Source organism: Maylandia zebra, linkage group LG17 (genome assembly GCF_041146795.1).
Source record: "Maylandia zebra isolate NMK-2024a linkage group LG17, Mzebra_GT3a, whole genome shotgun sequence".
Classification (NCBI taxonomy): Eukaryota; Metazoa; Chordata; class Actinopteri; order Cichliformes; family Cichlidae; genus Maylandia; species Maylandia zebra.
This window is the reverse complement of record NC_135183.1, coordinates 5,149,707-5,168,601: the sequence shown is the minus strand read 5'-3', so window position 1 is coordinate 5,168,601 and position 18,895 is coordinate 5,149,707. Positions and strand designations below refer to the sequence as shown.

Genomic DNA, 18,895 nt, shown 5'->3' with positions numbered 1-18,895 from the left:
AACATGCTGCTGTTGTTTAGCGCGACCTCCACCTGTTTCCTCTTTCTGGCGCAAAGGGGACGATAAACAAACAAGAGAGAAAAGCCGATCAGCTGATCATTGATCAATTTCATGATTGAAATAGCAACAGGAGAAGGAGGGGGAGAAAATGAGAGAAGAAGAGGCAGCTGTGCAGCATAAAGACGCAGAAAAACTCCAGCTTTGCGTCTTTTTTTTCATTCTAGCTGAAGTATGGGACAAATTGCGTTCCTTTTCACCTCAATACAGAACTTTAAAGTTCAACCTCATCGGCTGTAATTGGTCCAGCCTAGAGTCGATCATGACCAATTAGCCAATCCACGCCTTTAAATGTTTATACCATTACAAAAAACAAACAGACAAACAAACAAAAAGACATCAGCCCATAAAAACAAAAAATCACCGTTGGGCATACCAGCTCTATGCTGAGAGCCAGGGTTAAAAGTTTACAATTGTTCAAATTTTGCTCAGCTGAAGTACCAGCAGTCTTGTTTGCCTGATATTTTTTTTAAAAATGCATCTCATTGTGAGTGAGAGTGCCCCCTGCTAGTTATTCAGCACATTATCGTCAGTCTGCTCACTTGTGTAGAAAGACTGAAGCCATCTTGCATCAGCCAGGTGCTTTTTAGCCCTCTGTTTCTTACTCACACTGGCAGCATCTGCTGGAATTGATCACAATCAGCTTGTCAGGAACCAACTGTAGAGAAATCAGATTATTGGGTCAAAAAATATTTATATATATATTTTTGAGAGTCTACTCGCAGTACTTGAGATCTCTGGGAGTCACCCAAATGGTGTCCCTTCAGAGACACAAGGGGGAAAGCAGCTAAATTGAGGTAATCCTGCTGCGCCAGGCATGAGTTACGTAAATGGAGAGATAATGTACATTCGCAGGAGATCGTGAATGAAGCGGCGCTCCAGCTGACCAATCTGATCCCTGCATCTGCAGGAAGCTGGGGATTACATATGCCTAATGGCTCCTACATAACTGACAAAGGCTATTTGCTCCTTGTTTTGTGTTTATATACTGAAGTGCTGGCTGGTACTATTGATGGTCCAATAATCAGACAATTGACATTAGAATTCCACCTTTAATGGTCGCCTTCCTTTTTACAACAAGTGGAAAGTCCCCACATAAAACTTCCGCCCCCCCTTTCCCGCCTGTGCATAGCCAGTAGGTAGATTACATACATCTTAACAATCTCCCCTTTTTCTTTAAGAAAATGAGACTAGAGATTAGCACTAGGGCTGGGTATCGTCACTGATTTCTAGAATCGATTCGATTCCGATTCACAAGTTCCTGAATCAATTTGATCCACGATTCGATTCAATTTGATTTGAATCTGGGAAATTTTGCCTCAGACAGTCAGAAATATTATAATTCAGATCAGTATATTTACATATTTTTGTATCTATAAAAAGGAAGCTGACACACGCAAGACTTTATCAAAGGTGTGAGCATCACAGCAGATGCCTTTGTGTCAAAGTAGCTGAAGATAAAACACAGAAAAACATGAAGGTGATTTTCCTGGCCTGGATTTTATAAAAATATTCTGCAGTAGATCAAAAACGAAAGAAAATCATTAATCAACTTATGAACATTACCTCTGAAGTTACAGCGGTTTTATTAGAGACACGCTAAGCGTTTTGCATTTTGTATAATTTTAAAAAGTTTAAATTTGTTCAGAAGCCTATTGAACGGCAGAAATTAGGTTTTCTTTTCGGAAGTAAGTAAAAGGAAAAAAAACATCGGCCGACAGCGCTGTAAATAACTGTAGTGTTGTGCGTAACAAGCAAGTGAATAATGCAGAAAACAGATTTCAGAGATAGACGGGAAACTGTTCTTGAAGTACACCGAGAAAGAGAGAGAGAGAGAGTGAAGTGATTTTATTGTGGTGGAAGCAAAACAGCAAAAATCAGAGGGAGTCCTTGACGATGTTTATGTGAAGCTTAGTTTGGATCTTCATTTGCTGCTGGTTCGGTCAATATTGTTTGGAGAGAGTGTGGTGGGGCGTGGTCTGCGGTGCCGTGCAGGGAGGGCGGACGCACCTGCACGGCATCCATAATCATGCCCCCTGGGTTAAAACACGGGGACTCAGAGCACTCCCTTTTCCATTTACAGGATTCTCCTTAAGTTTTTCACCATCTTCTCGTTGTATTCTGTGCACTTGTTGCTGAAGATAGCCAATGAATTAGATAAGTTTAACAGGCAAACATCCCCAAATGCTTGTTAGTGTATTTTTTTTAATCCACAATTCTTTGTGTATTTAGGTGTACTGGATTACGAGCAGTTGTGTTACAAAGTCTTTGGGAGACTGGGAAAATTCACAGCCTCCCTCTTCATCATCATGAGGTATATTGGAGGTAAGAAAAATGAATGTTACATGACTGTAATAGATCCAACATGTGCTCACTCAGAAAGCCAAATCACTGCTCCTCTGTGTCTGCAATGAGCGCATGGAGGGGGGAGGCACAGGGGGAAACCTTGGTTGATGGAAAGCAGCTTGTGTTTTTTGGAAGCAGCTTCCAGTAAAACCTTGAGTCATTTTACAACATGTCGTGATTCTTTTCTTTGGAACATCTGGGCCCCTTGCCAAATATTAGAGATCGCTATTTTTATGGCAGTTTCCTCCTTTTCTTTTCTCTCCCTCAGTTTTACAGGAAAATGTGCTAACTGCTGTTGTTGTTGTTGTTTTGCTTTTTTTCCCCCTCAACAGTCATGTCGAGCTACCTCTACATCATACGAACTACCCACCGTTATAAAAGCATTCACAGGAGCCAATGTCAAGTGAGTAACTTAAATATTTTAGCAACTTCCACACAAAATTTCTTTCTTGTTCATGTTTCACTGTTTTATTTCACCTACCACAAGAAACACTGCTGATACTGGCATATTACTTAAATAAATACTATTACCAAATCTAATTTGATGGACCTGGAGGTTGTACACTTATTTCCAAGATATCCGAGGACAAATCAGTCAGGTTGGCCTCTGTCCAAGGAACATCTGATTTGATTTTGGTAGTGGTTCAGATCAGAGCACCAGACCATTTGTTGTGCAGCCAAAGATGTAAACAAAATGTCAATACGGCATAGTTTACTCGCCCTAAAAGGAATGTTTCCTGGTTGCACTAAGACTAAGGTGTTGGTGAAAAACAAAAATTCCTAGAAGGAATGAAAGAAACCAGGAACACCTGAGAGAAGCACTTGAGGTGGACATGTTAAGCAAAATGGCTGCCAGTTGTTTTTCAAGTGCTGAGGGAAGGTGAAATAGGCATTTGTCGCTCTGCTTGGAGCACAGGCGGGATGTGTAGGAGGACTGTCTGGCTGTTTTTAAAGGACGGAGGGTGTTCCATCTCTCTGAGTGGCTCTTTCAGAGGGCCCTTTTAGGGAATCAGTCAGAGACACTTTATTTATCCCCAATAGGCAGTTAAGATAGATGATACTATGCCAATCACACATACAATACACAAACATCATATTGGGGAGACAGGTCAGGCTAGGTAGCCCTGGCTGCTTGACCACACGAGCAGCGACCCCAGTCGAAACAATGGAAAATGCACAACATGAGGAAAGACAAGAAAAAAGAACTCCCCCCAGACTGAGCCACACAGGGAGATCAGTTTGAGAACAGAAAAAAACACCTCAGCACATGAATCATCACATCTCACAACATAGAAGGCATAAGCTTCGAAGCATAAGCTTTGGAGTGGGGTTGTGGGGTGTAGGTCTGTGTCAGTGTACATGCATATGTGTGCGTGTGTGTTCCGTGTTCAGCTGAGAGAAAGTGTCCCTTCACCAAAAAGTGTCCCTTCACCCGGCTGGGCAAAAGTCAACAATCTTCAGTCGACGCAGGTAACCTTGAATGAGGAGGAAGAAAGTCACAACACAGTCTTGTTATCTAAGGAGAATATTTTGTTATTCCCGTCAGCTTTTGCCTTGAGCATCCAGCTGGCGCCAGGGGGGCCTTATGAGATGAAAATGGTAGTTGTTTTGGTTAGTGACAAACAAAATGCTTTCAATTTTACAGTTGATGTAGCCGGTGTTAAACAGGACTAAAAGCTGTAGAGGATCTGAGAGGAGTCTGATGAGAAAGTGGATTCAGTGTGCGGTTTTCTGTGTCACAGAACTAATTAGTTTACTTGTAGTCCTGGTTCATCAGTTTATGATGAGATCAAAGCTACTTCATATGCAAGATACACCTGAGAAAGATGATAAGACTAACAGAACATTCTAACTCTAACTAATTCATAGTAGATTTCACAGTATAACACTGAAAAACAACCTAACATGGTGTGTTGCCCCTTTAACACAGCTACAGAAATCTTTACCTACATGATGATTCATTGGTGATCTCTGTCAACTAACACTGACATGCTCTGTCCTGTATTTCAGACAATGGTACATCATGGTGACTACCTGGTGTTGCTGGTTAGTCTTTGCATTATCCTGCCCCTGACACTGCGCAGGGACTTAGGTAAGGAAAGTTGCGATCTTGTTCTTTCGTGACCATAGGGTGAGGGTAGGGACATAAATTGACCGGTAAATTGAGAATTTTGCTTGTACACTCAGCTCTCTCCTCAACATGACAGACTGGTACACCGTCTGCATCATTGCAGCCAGAGCACCAATCCACTTTTGATCTCCTGCTTCCTTCTCCTGGTACTCGTCCCTAATCTGGAATGGGCACACCACAGCCACGACCATGGCCTCAGATTTGGAGGTGCTGATTCTCATTCGCACTTCTTCACACTTGGCTGCAAACCATTCCAGTGCGAGCTGGAGGCCATCACCGGACAAAGCCAACAAAACCACATCATCCACAAAAAGCAGAGATGAGATTCTGAGCCCACCCAAGTAAAGCCTTCCGCAACTTGGCTATGCCTAGAAATTCTGTCCATAAAAATTACGAACAGAATCAGTGACAAAGAGCAGCCTTGGCAGAGCCCATCACCCACAAGTAACGAGTCCGACTTATTGCTGGCTATGCGGACCACTCTTGCAACGGTTGTATAAGGATTGAATGGCCCAGAGCAATGGGCCAAACACCCCATACACCCCATATGTCCACAAAACACATGTAGACTGGTTGGGCAAACCTCAAGTATTTTGAGAGGATACAGAGCTGGTCCAGTGTCCCTCTTTTGGGCTGTGCCCGCCAGGGGCCCATGGACTAAGGCCAGTCTGGTGGCCGTGATATTCCGAAAACATATAAACAATACATAAAAGAAAAGAAATTCCCTTTACACACACTAGCACACATGCAAGATTTCAAAACCTTTAAAACTTTAATAGCTTAGAGTGACGTGATACAGGGGGGCATCGCTATTAATTGTGTTTTTCCTCTTTCAGGTTGCCTTGGTTACACAAGTGGTCTGCCACTGCTATGCATGGTCTTTTTTCTGATTGTGGTGAGTGACACACCTTTCCTCATTCCTCATGCTACCATATCATCCTTTACGCAAATCTTTGGCAAATGCCTGTTCTTGGTTTGCCAGTTGAGTTTGAGTCAGAACATATTTCAGTCTTCCAGTGAAATCTCTTCCTGCTACACAAAAGAGCAGGATTCCTCTTTTTTTTTTCTAAAAATGTAGTCAAATGAATTAATTTAATAGTGGAACAGGACAGCACAACAACGGTCAAGTCTTTGTTTCTGATCATGCTGTAAATGCTGTAAATAAACCTTTGCACCTTCACAATAAGGAGCTAAAATGGGAAATTTGCTCTCCGCTCCTTCAAGGTGATCATCAAAAAGTTCCAGATCCCATGCCCTCTCCCTGATATTCACAATGACAACTCGACTCATTCGTTGAACAGCTCACACAGCGACAATACTTCTGACGAGGACACCTGCAGGCCAAAATACTTTGTCATCAATTCACAGGTAAAAGCCTTCAAAACTTAGAACATCTGTAGAACTGAAATAAACCGTAAGGGAATCATTTCTAGTGTTTGGATGTCAGTTATGATTTTTTTTTTTTTGATCTCCCTAGACTGTTTATGCTGTCCCTATTATTGCCTTTGTGTGCCACCCTGATATCCTGCCCATTTACAACAAGCTCAAAGAGTGAGTATACGCTGCCATTTATTTAAATTTCTCTGACAAAAAAAACACACTTTTGAATTTTTTACAGTGATTTTTGTCTGCTGACTAAATAAAACATGTCTTCAACTCTCTGCTGAACAGCCGTTCTCTTGTGTAATCAGTACATAGTTTTAGTTTGCATCATACTTCTGAGTTAAAAGAATATGAAAATCATTAGATTTATTAGATAGGTTTCTATTATCCTATACTGCTGACTTACTGTGAGTGAGTTACACTGTTTCATGACATTTCATACTGCTGAGTTATGAAGAGAATATTGTGTTCAGAGAGTCAGGGCCTTTTTTTTTTTTTTTTTTTTTTTTGATAGTAGAGACAACAGAGCACATTGCACGGGAGCTTCACACTGTAGGAGTGTTTAGCTGATTTTAGAGTTTAGAAATGTGTTAACATAGAATGTAGAACACTAGAGACACTGCCCCCGATATAATAAAGGCCTCACTGTGTCGTGAACTTAGGAGTAGATTGTAGGAGACCCCTCCCCCACTTGAACTGTGAAAGTAAAACAGAGAGGAGTTAATGCTGAGTGGAAATTCCCCAGAGAATGTTTGGGTGGGGGTCTCAACATTTGTAAATGGATAACTGTGGTCTTGGAAGGGAGATGGGTTTTATGACCTAGGGAGTCACCTACACCCACAGTGTTTTAACTGTCACGCACACACATCCACACGCACACTGACTCATGTGCACACACATACACACAGGTATGCGTACACAGTCACACACGAGCACTCACATAGGCTACGTTCACACTGCAGGCGAAAGCGCATCAAATCCGATTTTTTTTTGACCCTATGCGACCCATATCCGATCATACTATGACAGTGTGAACGGCACAAATCCGATATTTTCAAATCCGATCTGGGTCACTTTCGTATGTGGTACTGAATCCGATACATATCCGATGTTTTAGAAAGCGACTGCTGTTTGAACGGTCAAGTCGCATTAAATCCATCTTTTACATCACTGACACAAGACAGACGCCAATTATCAGCGCTGGAGAAGACATCGCGAACGCTTCCTGGCCATCCCGTGTAGATGTCAGTGAAACTGTTGGAGAGACGTGAACATTTTTTGTACTGTATAATCTGCAGATTCTGACAGAAATCTGCAACTATCCTTTGAAGCACCGCTCCTCTAAAACAGCAATAAGGATCATTATTAGGTTATCTACATTATTATGTAAATAACTTAAAGCAAAAATTGAGAAACGTAAAGTCCGAAGTCTTTATATTAATGGCCATCAGTCAAACAATATTGTTTGCTCTGGGTCTAAACAGAGCGCGTTGTGTGTGACGTCTTCTTTTGCGCATGCGGGCCGCTTTGAGGGTTCACACTAGAGTGCGTTTGCTGTCGCATTTGACAAAAAAATCGGATTTGATCAAAAAATCGGAATTGAGCATCGAGACCTGCAGTGTGAACGTAGCCATAGACACGCGGGAACGCGCACATGTAGGCATTCATGTGCTCGTGCACATAGACACAGACAGTTTGCAGCACGCCGTGGGGGTTTTATGATGGGGACGCCTCTATAAAGCTGGCTGTAACGAACAAAGGGGTGAAGATTTTTTGCAGAGGGACACACCGGCCTCGTCTTCCCTTCTAGAAGTGCATGCTTAAATGAAGATGAATAAAGATGAATAAAGGTTTTGTGAAATGACTGAGTTCCGGTGCCGTCTCTGGAAGTTTTGACGAATAAAAGAACCGGGGTAAAACTGATTTCGCAACAACACCCACCTTTTGTTGGAAGCAGAAAAACAGGGAGCCAAGGTCATAACTCAGGCTTACTGACAGTTAGAAAGAATGTGAATGCTTGGTTTGTGGCTGTGGCGCATTTTGTATAGCTTCTTTTCTTTTGTTTAGTAGCTTTCTGCCTTCACCTGAGAGGGTGTGCCCTAGGTATGTGCCTTCGGGTCTCCATAATTAGAGTTTATTTAAAGATACCTTGTGGCCCTAACTCAGCCAAGTGACGTAACATAGCCATAGTATTTTGCTTACACCCTTCCTCTGTGTGGCCAGTCACTAAAATGTCATCTACGTAGAGTAGAAACTGTCTCTGCCCCTCAAAAGTGAAGCCAAACAGGTGTTGTGGGTCGGGGTGGAAAGGCAATTCAATTCAATTTTATTTATATGGCGCCAAATCACAAAAAAAGTCGCCTCAAGGCATTTGATAAGTCTATCACTGAGAACCATTGTTCTTTTGGAGTGACTTGATTCAGTATAGTGTGGGGATTTGCTAATTCTGGTGGCATCATTTCAGTGATTTCATTTATTGCTCGCAGATCATGCACTAGACGGTATTTTGCAGTATTAGCTTTCTTCACCACTTAAACAAAACATCAGTCTTTGTTTTATTATTATTATTATTATTATTATTATTATTTAAATTCTCCTTTCTCAAAAACAGAAAATGAAATTGTAGTTGTTCTTGGCTGAGAAACATAAAACCTCCTTTTGTTTTTTTTTGTTTTTTCTTTCGAGACAAGAAACTAAGTTTTAACTTTTCTGCCTTATCACCTAAAGCAAAGCAGACAACCCATCTCCCAGCTGGCTCTGAACTTATCATCATCAAGGTCGCATGGTGAGAGCCACTTCAGAAGTCACAGTACTCCTCACATTTCAACATTTCAAAAAAAAAAAAAAAAAAAACTAAACTCAGCACACTACACAGAGAACAACAGCCAAGACACAACTGGAAATGCTGTTCTTGTTTGTCCTCCTTGAACTTTAGAATAAACTTATTACATCTGCAATAGTAAATCATATGCCTAATCATTATATGTCACTGTGATCCACGAGTGTGATCACAAATTTACTTATTTTTCAATCCAACAAAACAAACAAACAAAAAAACAAAAACAAATTGCTGATGGCATGAACGCTTTACACACATGAGTCAGGATGCAAATAAAGGATGCTGCCAAAAACAAATCAGAAGTATGAGGGGAAAAACTGAGCTCACAGACAGCTGCATGTTTGAGTTTAATAGCATGCAGCTCCTGCTCTAAAAAACGTGTTACTTGCTCATCAGCTTAGCAGTGACCACATATTTAATTCAGCTTCTCAATTTTGTAGCTTTAGCTGTTGCATACAGGGTTTAGCTTATTAGTTGTTAGTATAGGTGTGCTCTATATTTCAGCAATGTCTCATCTTGGATGACAGGTTTTCAAGCAGGTCAAGTGCCTCTATGCACTTAATTAGTTTAGATATTTTCTGTATTACCGTCATCTCATATGTCATTGTACTGAATTTGAGCAAACCTTAAGCTTGATGCAGACTACTTTTAACAATTATCCACCTCACATCATATTAATATTATTTCATTATTAATGCTATTATCTTTTCATATAACAGCAATAGTATATTACAATATTTTATTTATATTTTATTTTGCATCCACCAATGGCTGTGGGTGATCTGCAGTTTCACCCTTTCCCAAGCTGGAGACATTTTCCTTTTCACACATTTTCCTTGGCTGAACAATGACACAACCTTAATATACTTTATGCATCTCTCTATTTCATTTAATATGTGTTTGTGTGAATTATCTGCTTTCTTTCATTCTATTCATTCTGGGCATGGTCTTCATCCTAACTATGTTTCATTGTTAACACCAGTTTACAGGTTGTTATCCTTGCTATTATTAGTTTGAATACATTAAAGATAAGCTCTAATGTAATTTAGCCTTTTGTTTATTTTACTTTATTCCTCTTGTATTTATATTTATTCAGTCGGGTCTGTTTCCAACCCTTTTTAAACTTCAGTCGGCTGATAATACAATCCTGTTTTTGTGATCTCTACTTTGATCTCTAATTTTCAGTTCTCCCTTCAGTTTCGATTTCTCATGCTTGGAAAAGTCTATACTCTTCCTTACGTTTTTTTAATGCTTTTACTTTTTTGTCTGTCTCTCCCTTTCATCTGTCTGGGTGGTGGCAGCCACAGTGGTTGCAGCTAATCATTCCGTGTCGGGCGTTCTCTGTCTTACAGTCCCTTTCTTTTGGATTATTCCTGCTCCAGCTTGTTGTTTTTCTAAACATTTCTAATCAAGTGTTAATTTTTCTTGTTTATTCTCCATTTTCATAGATTTTGCTGGGCCGTCACTGGCACACTTGACTTCAGAGTGGTTTACTGATACGGCCTTCGACTTCACCCTAAAGGTGAAGCGCTATCAGTTTTATGAGATGAAACTCAACCGTTCTCCTTTGTCACCAGTACGTGAGCCTCAGCAAAGAAAACAAAAAATGGAAGTAGTTCAGCAGCGTATTGTGCTGTAAAATCAACTTACTTCCAGACACATACACACATATAGACATTTGCGCGCTTATTTAACTTAAACCTATTTGGTCACGAAGTAATTTCGGCTACCTCTAAAACCAGCCTAAACTTAGGTCCTTTTGGTGAGCTTAAACCTATTTTACGCGTTTCTTTAAACCCTTACGGCGGGTTAGACCAAAATAGAGTTTTCTCACCCTCAGACGTCTCAGTGGTGTTTCGGATCATCAGACTGAATCCCACCACCGTGGACCAGACTATAAACACCGGCCCGGACCTGAATTCACGTCCCAGGGCTTTCGTCCTCGTCTAAGAGGGCTGTGCACAGACTTCGGTGCTGGCTTCCCACGGCGTCAGGAATCAGTGCTGGATCCTGGAACAGAGTCACAGATAACAGTTCTGATGTTTCTGCCCCGGCTACGAAGGACCAAAATAAATGTCAAGAGATTTATTCTAAATGACACTTCTTCAGCTGAGAGTCAGAGAGTGGAGACACACACGTTGCAAGGGCGGTCACAGAGCGCTCACATCAGAGTGGGGGCCCTGTGAAGTGCGCTTTGTTACCACTCTGGTCTTTATTTATATACAAAAAGTAATACAATAGTGAATACATCTGTTCATAGACAGAGGAATGTTAGTGCATATGCAGGTGTGTGTGTGTGTGTGTGTGTGTGTGTGTGTGTGTGTGTGTGTGTGTGTGTGTGTGTGTGTGTGTGTGTGTGTGTGTTGTGGGACTCAGAAGGGAGTGGAGACAAGAGTGGTTCAGCTCTTATTATCGCTGTGGGAAGAAACTAAGAAAGAGAACAGAACAAGTTTTTGTAGTGAACAACAGTCTAACACATCTAAAAGGTCATAATGCAGTATTCTATCATATGCAAACTTATATCATTAAAAGCTTATAATGACTACTAAGTACAATTTTCCATTGACACACACCAAGGTTAATTATGGAGTTCCACAGGGTTCAGTGCTAGGACCAATTCTGTTTACATTATACATGCTTCCCCTTGGCAGTATCATTAGAAGACATAGCATACATTTTCACTGCTATGCAGATGACACCCAGCTCTATCTGTCCATGAAGCCAGATCACACACACCAATTAGTTAAACCGCAGGAATGTCTTAAAGACATAAAGACCTGGATGGCCGCTAACTTTCTGCTTCTTAATTCAAATAAAACTGAGGTTATTGGACTCGGCCCTGAAAATCTTAGAAATATGGTATCTAACCAGATTCTTACTCTGGCATTACCTTGGCCTCCAGTAATGCTGTGAGGAAACTTGGAGTCATTTTTGACCAAGACAAGTCCTTCAACGCACATATTAAACAAGTATGTAAGACTGATTTCTTCCATTTGTGCAAAATCTCTAAAATTAGAAATATCCTGTCTCAGAGTGACGCTGAAAAACTAGTTCATGCATTTATTACTTCCAGGCTGGACTACTGTAATTCATTATTATCAGGATGTCCTAAAAACCCGCTGAAAAGCCTTCAGTTAAACCAAAATGCTGCAGCAAGAGTACTGACAGGGACTAGAAAGAGAGAGCATATTTCTCCTGTTTTGCCTTCCCTTCATTGGCTTCCTGTTAAATCCAGAATTGAATTCAAAATCTTGCTCCTCAGATACAAGATCTTAAATAATCAGGCCCCATCTTATCTTAATGACCTTGTAGTACCATATCACCCTATTAGAGCACTTCGCTCTCGCTCTGCAGGCCTACTTGTTGTTCTTAAATTATTTAAAAGTAGAATGGGAGGCAGAGCCTTCAGTTTTCAGGCCCCTCTTCTGTGGAACCAGCTTCCAGTTTGGATTCAGGAGACAGACACCATCTCTACTTTTAAGATTAGGCTTAAAACTTTCCTTTTTGCTAAAGCATATAGTTAGGGCTGGACCAGGTGACCCTGAATCCTCCCTTTCTTTTCTCACCTTTCTCACTCACTATGTGTTACTAGACCTCTCTGCATTGAATCATATCTGTTATTAGTCTCATGTCTTTCATCCTGTCTTTTTTCTCTCACCCCAACCAGTCGCAGCAGATGGCCCCGCCCCTCCCTGAGCCTGGTTCTGCCAGAGGTTTCTTCCTGTTAAAAGGGAGTTTTTCCTTCCTACTGTCTCCAAAGTGCTTGCTCATAGGGGGTCATATGATTGTTGGGTTTTTCTCTGTATCTATTATTGTACGATCTACTGTGCAATATAAAGCGCCTTGAGGCGACTGTTGTTGTGATTTGGTGCTATATAAATAAAATTGAATTGAATTGAATTGAACTGAGGAGTACACAACTTCAGTGACCAGCTACATCAGGAAGTGCATAGAGCATGTCACTGTCTCCAAGATCGTCATCAAACGTGCAAACCATAAACCCTGGTTTTCTGCAAAGCTACATAGCCTGATGAAAATCAAAGACTCTGCCTTTAAGTCCAACAATAGGGAAGCTTACACTACAGCCAGAGCAGACCAGGCAAAGCGAGAGTATGCAGAAAAAATCAACACACACTTCACAGGTTCAAAGGACACTCGGCGCATGTGGTAGGGCGTTCAAACAATCATGTTCTACAAGCCAACACCTCCGGCATGCAGCAGTGATCCCTCTTTGCCAGAGAAACTGAATGCTTCTTTGCAGAGTAAAACCATGAAAGGCTTCTGGACCTGACAACATAACTGACCAGGTGCTTTGGGAGCGTGCTGACCAGCTCACAGGCATCTTCACGGACATCTTGAATACATCACTGAGCTCAGCTCTGGTACCTGCATGCCTCAAAACCACAACATTCATCCCAGGGCCAAAGAAGTCCACTGTGATCTGCCTCAATCACTACTGACCAGTGGAACTTACACCCATCATCACAAAGTGCTTTGAGAGGCTGCTATTGAGGCACATGAAAACTCAGCTTCCAAAGAATCTGGACCCGCTACAGTTTGCTTACCGCCCAAACCACTCCACAGATGATGCCATCTTGTCTCCTCTTCACCTTTCTCTCTCCCACCTCGACAAAAAGGACACTTTTGTCAGAATGCTGTTTATTGACTTCAGTTCAGCATTCAACACAGTCATTCTCCAGAAGCTTGTAAAGAAGTTGGACCTACTGACAATAGATATCACTCTCTGCAATTGGATCTTGGACTTCCTAACTGACAGGCCCCAGTCTGTCTTCATAGGAAATAATACTTCCAAAGTCCTCAGACTGAGTACAGGTTCGCCGCAGGGCTGTGTGCTTAGTCCACTGCTGTTCACCCTGCTAACACATGACTGTATTGCACAGTAATTCTCAAATCACATCATCAAGTTTGCAGATGACACAACAGTGGTGTGTCTCATCTCCAGCAACGGTGAGTCTGAAAACAGAGAAGAGGTACAAGACCTGGTGGACTGGTGTCAGAATAATAACCTGTCTCTAAATGTTCAGAAGACTAAAGAGATGGTTGTTAACTTCACGAAGAGTTCAACGACCCTGCCAGTTTGTAGTCGGGATGAGTCGACATTGCAAAATGATATTAGTTTGACCCACTTAAATACTCCTAAAACAACATAGAAGCCACCAGAGAATTTAGGTGGTGTGTGTGGAAGCAAACCTCTTTTGCTTAAATATACATGTAACGAAAAAATGTTGTTCTTCCCTGTAAGTTTGAAAAAAATGTTAGGGACTGTAAAATATGAATTACTACAAATAATAGGTCGTGTGGAATAACCTCCCTGTGTCTTTCTCATTGTGCAGATTCGTACCACTGTCAACCACCTCCTGTGCCCTTCTAAGGGATTCAGCTGGGTTCGTCACACTACCATCACTGTGTTCTTGCTGGCTGGCACAAATGCCCTGGTTATTTTCGTTCCCACCATCTTTAGACTTATAGGTATATGTCTGCATGCAAGATATTGTAATAACATCTTAAAGAGCAACAGTAAAAGAAAGGATTGTGACTAAAATGCCAAATGTCTTTACAATGTCAGACATTTCTGCTGCTGCCATGCTCATCTTCATCCTGCCTTCAGCTTTCTACATCAGACTGGTCAAGAAAGAGTCCATGAAGTCTGGGCAAAAGATCGGGGTAAGATGGAGTTCGATGAAATGAACCGTTTTTGAACTTTACACTTATTTGTTTCCTTGCCAAGGATTCGACACGGTTGTAGCTGCAGTAATTAGCCCTTTAGTTTAACTTCATATTAAGCAAACAATCTTATGTTTTATTGTTTTTTCATTAATTATCATATTTTTAATTACAAAACAGTACAGTGCAACAAACTAATACTATATCTTCTGCATTGCTAAGCTAAAGTAAGATAATTAGCTTTATACTGAACCAAAGACAACAAATTACACATTTGTTGAACTGTGAAAGGTTTCATTTAACTTGGTGTGAATGAACACATTAGCTAACTGTGATCTTATTTTGCTCTCTAGGCATGCCTCTTCCTCCTCATCTGTATCACGGTCATGTCCAGCAGCATGATCCTCATCATTCTGGACTGGATCAAGAACGCCACAAGCGAGGTCTCTCCTGAAACTGTATTTAGTCTTTATAACCTGCTGAAGGTCTGCGCAGCGACAACACTACTGCTTTGAGAAGGCCTGCGAGCCTCCCGGTTCCACTTCCCCCACTCAGGGGTTGTGGGAAACTTGAAATTTTTTCTTTATGGGAGAATACTTTGAATTTTGACCACATGCCGTGATACCTGTTAAACATGCAAAAAAAAAAAAAAAAAAAACAACCTAAGAAACAACTAAAAACAGGTTGCACTCTTGAACACCTTCAACCAAACAATAACGAACAAGAGAGCTCGACGCGGATTCCTTCCCACCGAGTGGAGAGCCCGTCGTAGATGGCACACTGTGCTTCCAACATTCACACGTCACCGAAATGTTGTCATCTATTTATGGAAGACCGGAGATGTGCAGAAAATGTTGTTTCTGCACATCTCCGCTTGAGAGTACGTCAACCAACTCTTGACCTCAGCAGCAAAGAAAAAAAAACCTCCAAGCTAAAGCCAACAACAGAATGTGGAAGAACTACTATGTTTAGTTGTTTTTTTTTAATCTCCAAAACACCTATGCACCGTGCTAAAGAGAGAGACCAAGTTCAGCTTAGATAGACCCAGGCCATATTTTGCTGTAATACCATTCTGTACCATAAGATGGTGCAGCAGGTTAATGTAAAATTTATTATCAATGAAAATAAAATTTTATTTACAACAGTGTGAGAAAAGGAAAAGCTTCATGAGGGGAAAGGTGCAGTTAAAAAAACAAGCTGTCAAAAAAAAAAAAAAAAAACCAGCAACAGCCCTTTTAAAAATTAAAAACACTGCCCACTGGTGGATGAAGTTTTAGTTGCAATTTGCAAAAAGTACCTTTGAGGGCTTTGTTTTAGAAATGTAAGCCAATCAATGCCTGTAGGAGGCAGTGTTTAATTCAAATAAAAGAAAAGTTAAAACACACACGTCTTTCAGATTCTTTAGTATTTAACAAAGTGAGTGTTTGTTCACATGGAGACAACTTCAACTCCACTGTCTTTTAAAAATGAAGCAGTGGGCTCAGATAATTTTGAGTTTTAGTTTATTTCTCCAGAGAAAGATTTCTGCAGAGCTGAAACACCAGCTTGACAATGCTGCCCCCAAGCTGACGGAGGTTGACATTGTGCTCCAAGGATCAGACACCGAGGTTCATCCATGGCACCAATTCAGTTGGCTTAAGCGCTGTGTGTGTGTTTAGGCCAAGGAAGATGAGTTTTTCACTGCAACTTGTTTTACTGAAGCTATGCAAGTGTGTTGAGACTTCATTTCAGGATTTGTGTGGTGTGTACCCTGAATAGTTTTAAGGGGCAGGTCAAAATGAAACTTCATTCTGATGCAAGAATACCTTTAACAGCTGGTCAATCTGCCATCGTAACTGAAAGTCCAGAGGTTACGTTTCTGATATTTGCAGGGTTTGACTGCCATTTTTTAAGCACAAATTGGGGGGGGGGGGGGGGGGGGGGGAGGAGACCAGAGTTGTAGCTCATAGTTGTAGATACTCCTCCCTCCTTCAAACATGGGCTCAGAGTTCACGGAAGCTCACCCACAAATGCAGATTTCATGATTATTTTCTTACCTGAATTTGTGAATTCGTAACAATTTTAGGTACACAAATGATGTCGGCCTGAAAAAAACAAACATCTTTCAATGAACAGATGCCCTATCATCAGCAGGACTCTTATCTCAGGCTGGTCCTTGTCCTCCACATGCTTTCTTCTTGTTCTTTTTGGGGACGAGTCGACTTTAATATGAGTCTGTGCCTAACACATGAATTGGATGATAGCAGAGTTAAGACTCAATTTGTTTGCATGTCTAAGTGAAAGAGGTGCATCTTCAACATGTTTATGTCTGGATGGGAAACAAAAATGTGTCATAATCGTGCAAACTGGGATGTTTAATCTAAAACATGAACACTAATGTGAAAGAATAGTGGGTTTAACACGACGGTAATGTGGAGTTCGTCACATAAACCACCTCCAACTCTACACTTCAAAGACCAAGGAACTGGTTGTGGACTTCGGGAGGTCCAGATCAGGTCCACTGCCAGTTCAGACAGAGAGAGAGGAGGTGGTCAACGCATACAAGTACCTCGGGCTGTGGGTGGACAACAAGATGGACTGGTCATGCAACACAGAGCACTTGTATAAAAAAGGCCAAAGCAGACTGTACTTCCTCAGGAGGCGGAGGTCCTTCAACATCTGCAGGAAGCTCCTGAGGATGTTTTACCAGTCTGTGGTTGCTGGAGTACTGTTCTATGCTGTGGTGTGCTGGGTGAGCAGCACAGCAAAGAAGGACTCATCCAGGCTAGCTCTGTGGTCAGCATGGAGCTGGACACTCTGGTGACAGTGGCAGAGAAAAGGACAAAAGAAACTGCTGGACATTATGGACAATGCTGGGCATCCTCTGCACACGGCCATAAACAACCAGAGGAGTCTGTTCAGTGACAGGTTGCTTCTCCCAAAGACAAGAACCAACAGACTTAAAAACTCCTTTGTTCCACACGCTATCAAACTGTTTAACTCCTCTCTGGAGGGGAGAGGGAGGGGAAACAGGAGGAGGGAACTAAGCTGTAGTGCCTTTTCACTGTGCAATACTTTTTGTTAATATCCAACGGTGCAATAGACTCACAATACTGTGAAATGTGCAATTCCCTTGTATTCTTATTCCTATTTATCCCTTTTGTATACTCTGTATTTATATATGTCTCTGTATTGTGTGTGTATATATGGTACATTTCTGCTCACATTCTGTAACTTCTGTCGGTGCTGTGCTATTGGAAACCAAATTTCCCGGAGGAACCCACCCGAGGGATTAATAAAGTTTTATCTAATCTAATGTGTGACTGTTTTACAGTACTTTGCAAGAATCCTGTTTCCAAAGAGCCAGACTGCATTGTAATTTTGTTAAAAGCAGTCATTAGCAACAGCACTGCAGAGGTCAGTCCAGTCCTTGTGCCTGACCATTTTCAGAGGAATGCTTTAACACTGACTTATGAATTATTCAAGCATAACTCAAGGGACGAACTAGTGTTGTGTCTACAGAGTAACAGACAACTTGGCAAAGAACCCATTTTAACTTCTTTAAGCACTTAGATACTTGCAGCCTGTTGCAAAAAGACATTTTCCCCAAATTTCTTTAGTGTATCTATAAAGCTGAAAAGATGAAACCATTTGACAGCCCAAAAAACCCCCAAAACAAAACAAACAAAAAAACCCCAGGAAAAATAGTATCGCTAGTAGCTGAAAAATTGGCAAATCCCAGTCGATATAAGGACACACAGACGTTTAGTGTGTCCTTCTACAAATTTGAGGAAATTTGACAAACAAAAGCAGCCAAAGAAGACTTAAGGAAAGCCTAAAAACTGATCTACAGCAGAGGAACAGTATTCTGAAAGTCATGTCTTTAAAAGAAAAATCCATCCGTCTACTGTTCACTTACACCTCATTAGAAACAGGGAAGGGAAACGGAGAAAAGACTGAGGGTATGCCAAATTACTCAAGAGCTGGACTGAAAATCAGGTCTTATTGAGATGTTAATTCCACATTCCTGCTTTAAATTATTGTCACTAAGCGCAGACAGGATAAAACAGTGAGTGTCTACAACCACGTGTAAAACACGGGGGAGGCTTTGGTTTTGGGGTGCTTGTCAGCCAGTGGTGTTGGTGATGTTCCTGTTCCATCATGATGATGATCCCAAACACACTGCTAATACAGTAAAAGCAAAGACAGAAAAAGACACTGGAACAGTCAGACTCAGTCAGCTTTTTTGTTTAGACCCAGTATGTATCCATGTATGTCTACACGTTTCAATACATTGTTGGCTCTAGACTTTTGCACAGTACCATAAAAGAAACCTAAGAAAAAGAGCATTTCTCTTCATGTCACGCTGTTCTCCAACGACCATGAACGCACCAACGCTGTTGGTCACTCTACATATATGTACCTTGATATTGTTTATTAGATTCATGTCACACCGTGTAGCCTGCAATTAAATC

The 18,895-nt window shown here is 41.3% G+C and overlaps 1 protein-coding gene across 1 annotated transcript; it reads left to right on the top strand.

The window, feature by feature from the left end:
• The first annotated feature begins 2,252 nt into the window (after window positions 1-2,252).
• LOC105941326 (sodium-coupled neutral amino acid symporter 2) lies at window positions 2,253-16,067 on the top strand. The gene is made up of 8 exons (XM_024805593.2): window positions 2,253-2,382; window positions 2,736-2,806; window positions 4,414-4,495; window positions 5,371-5,429; window positions 5,759-5,902; window positions 14,111-14,246; window positions 14,344-14,441; window positions 14,795-16,067. The coding sequence occupies exons 1-8, from the start codon at window positions 2,367-2,369 to the stop codon at window positions 14,954-14,956; spliced, it is 768 nt and encodes a 255-aa protein (XP_024661361.2). The 5' UTR covers window positions 2,253-2,366; the 3' UTR covers window positions 14,957-16,067.
• Window positions 16,068-18,895: the final 2,828 nt, after the last annotated feature.

Bases quoted from the DNA above. Each gene is read 5' to 3' on its own strand.
- LOC105941326 (XM_024805593.2), top strand. The intron at 14,247-14,343 runs GTATATGTCTGC...TTACAATGTCAG, and splicing joins CACCATCTTTAGACTTATAG to ACATTTCTGCTGCTGCCATG. The intron at 14,442-14,794 runs GTAAGATGGAGT...TTTGCTCTCTAG, and splicing joins AGTCTGGGCAAAAGATCGGG to GCATGCCTCTTCCTCCTCAT.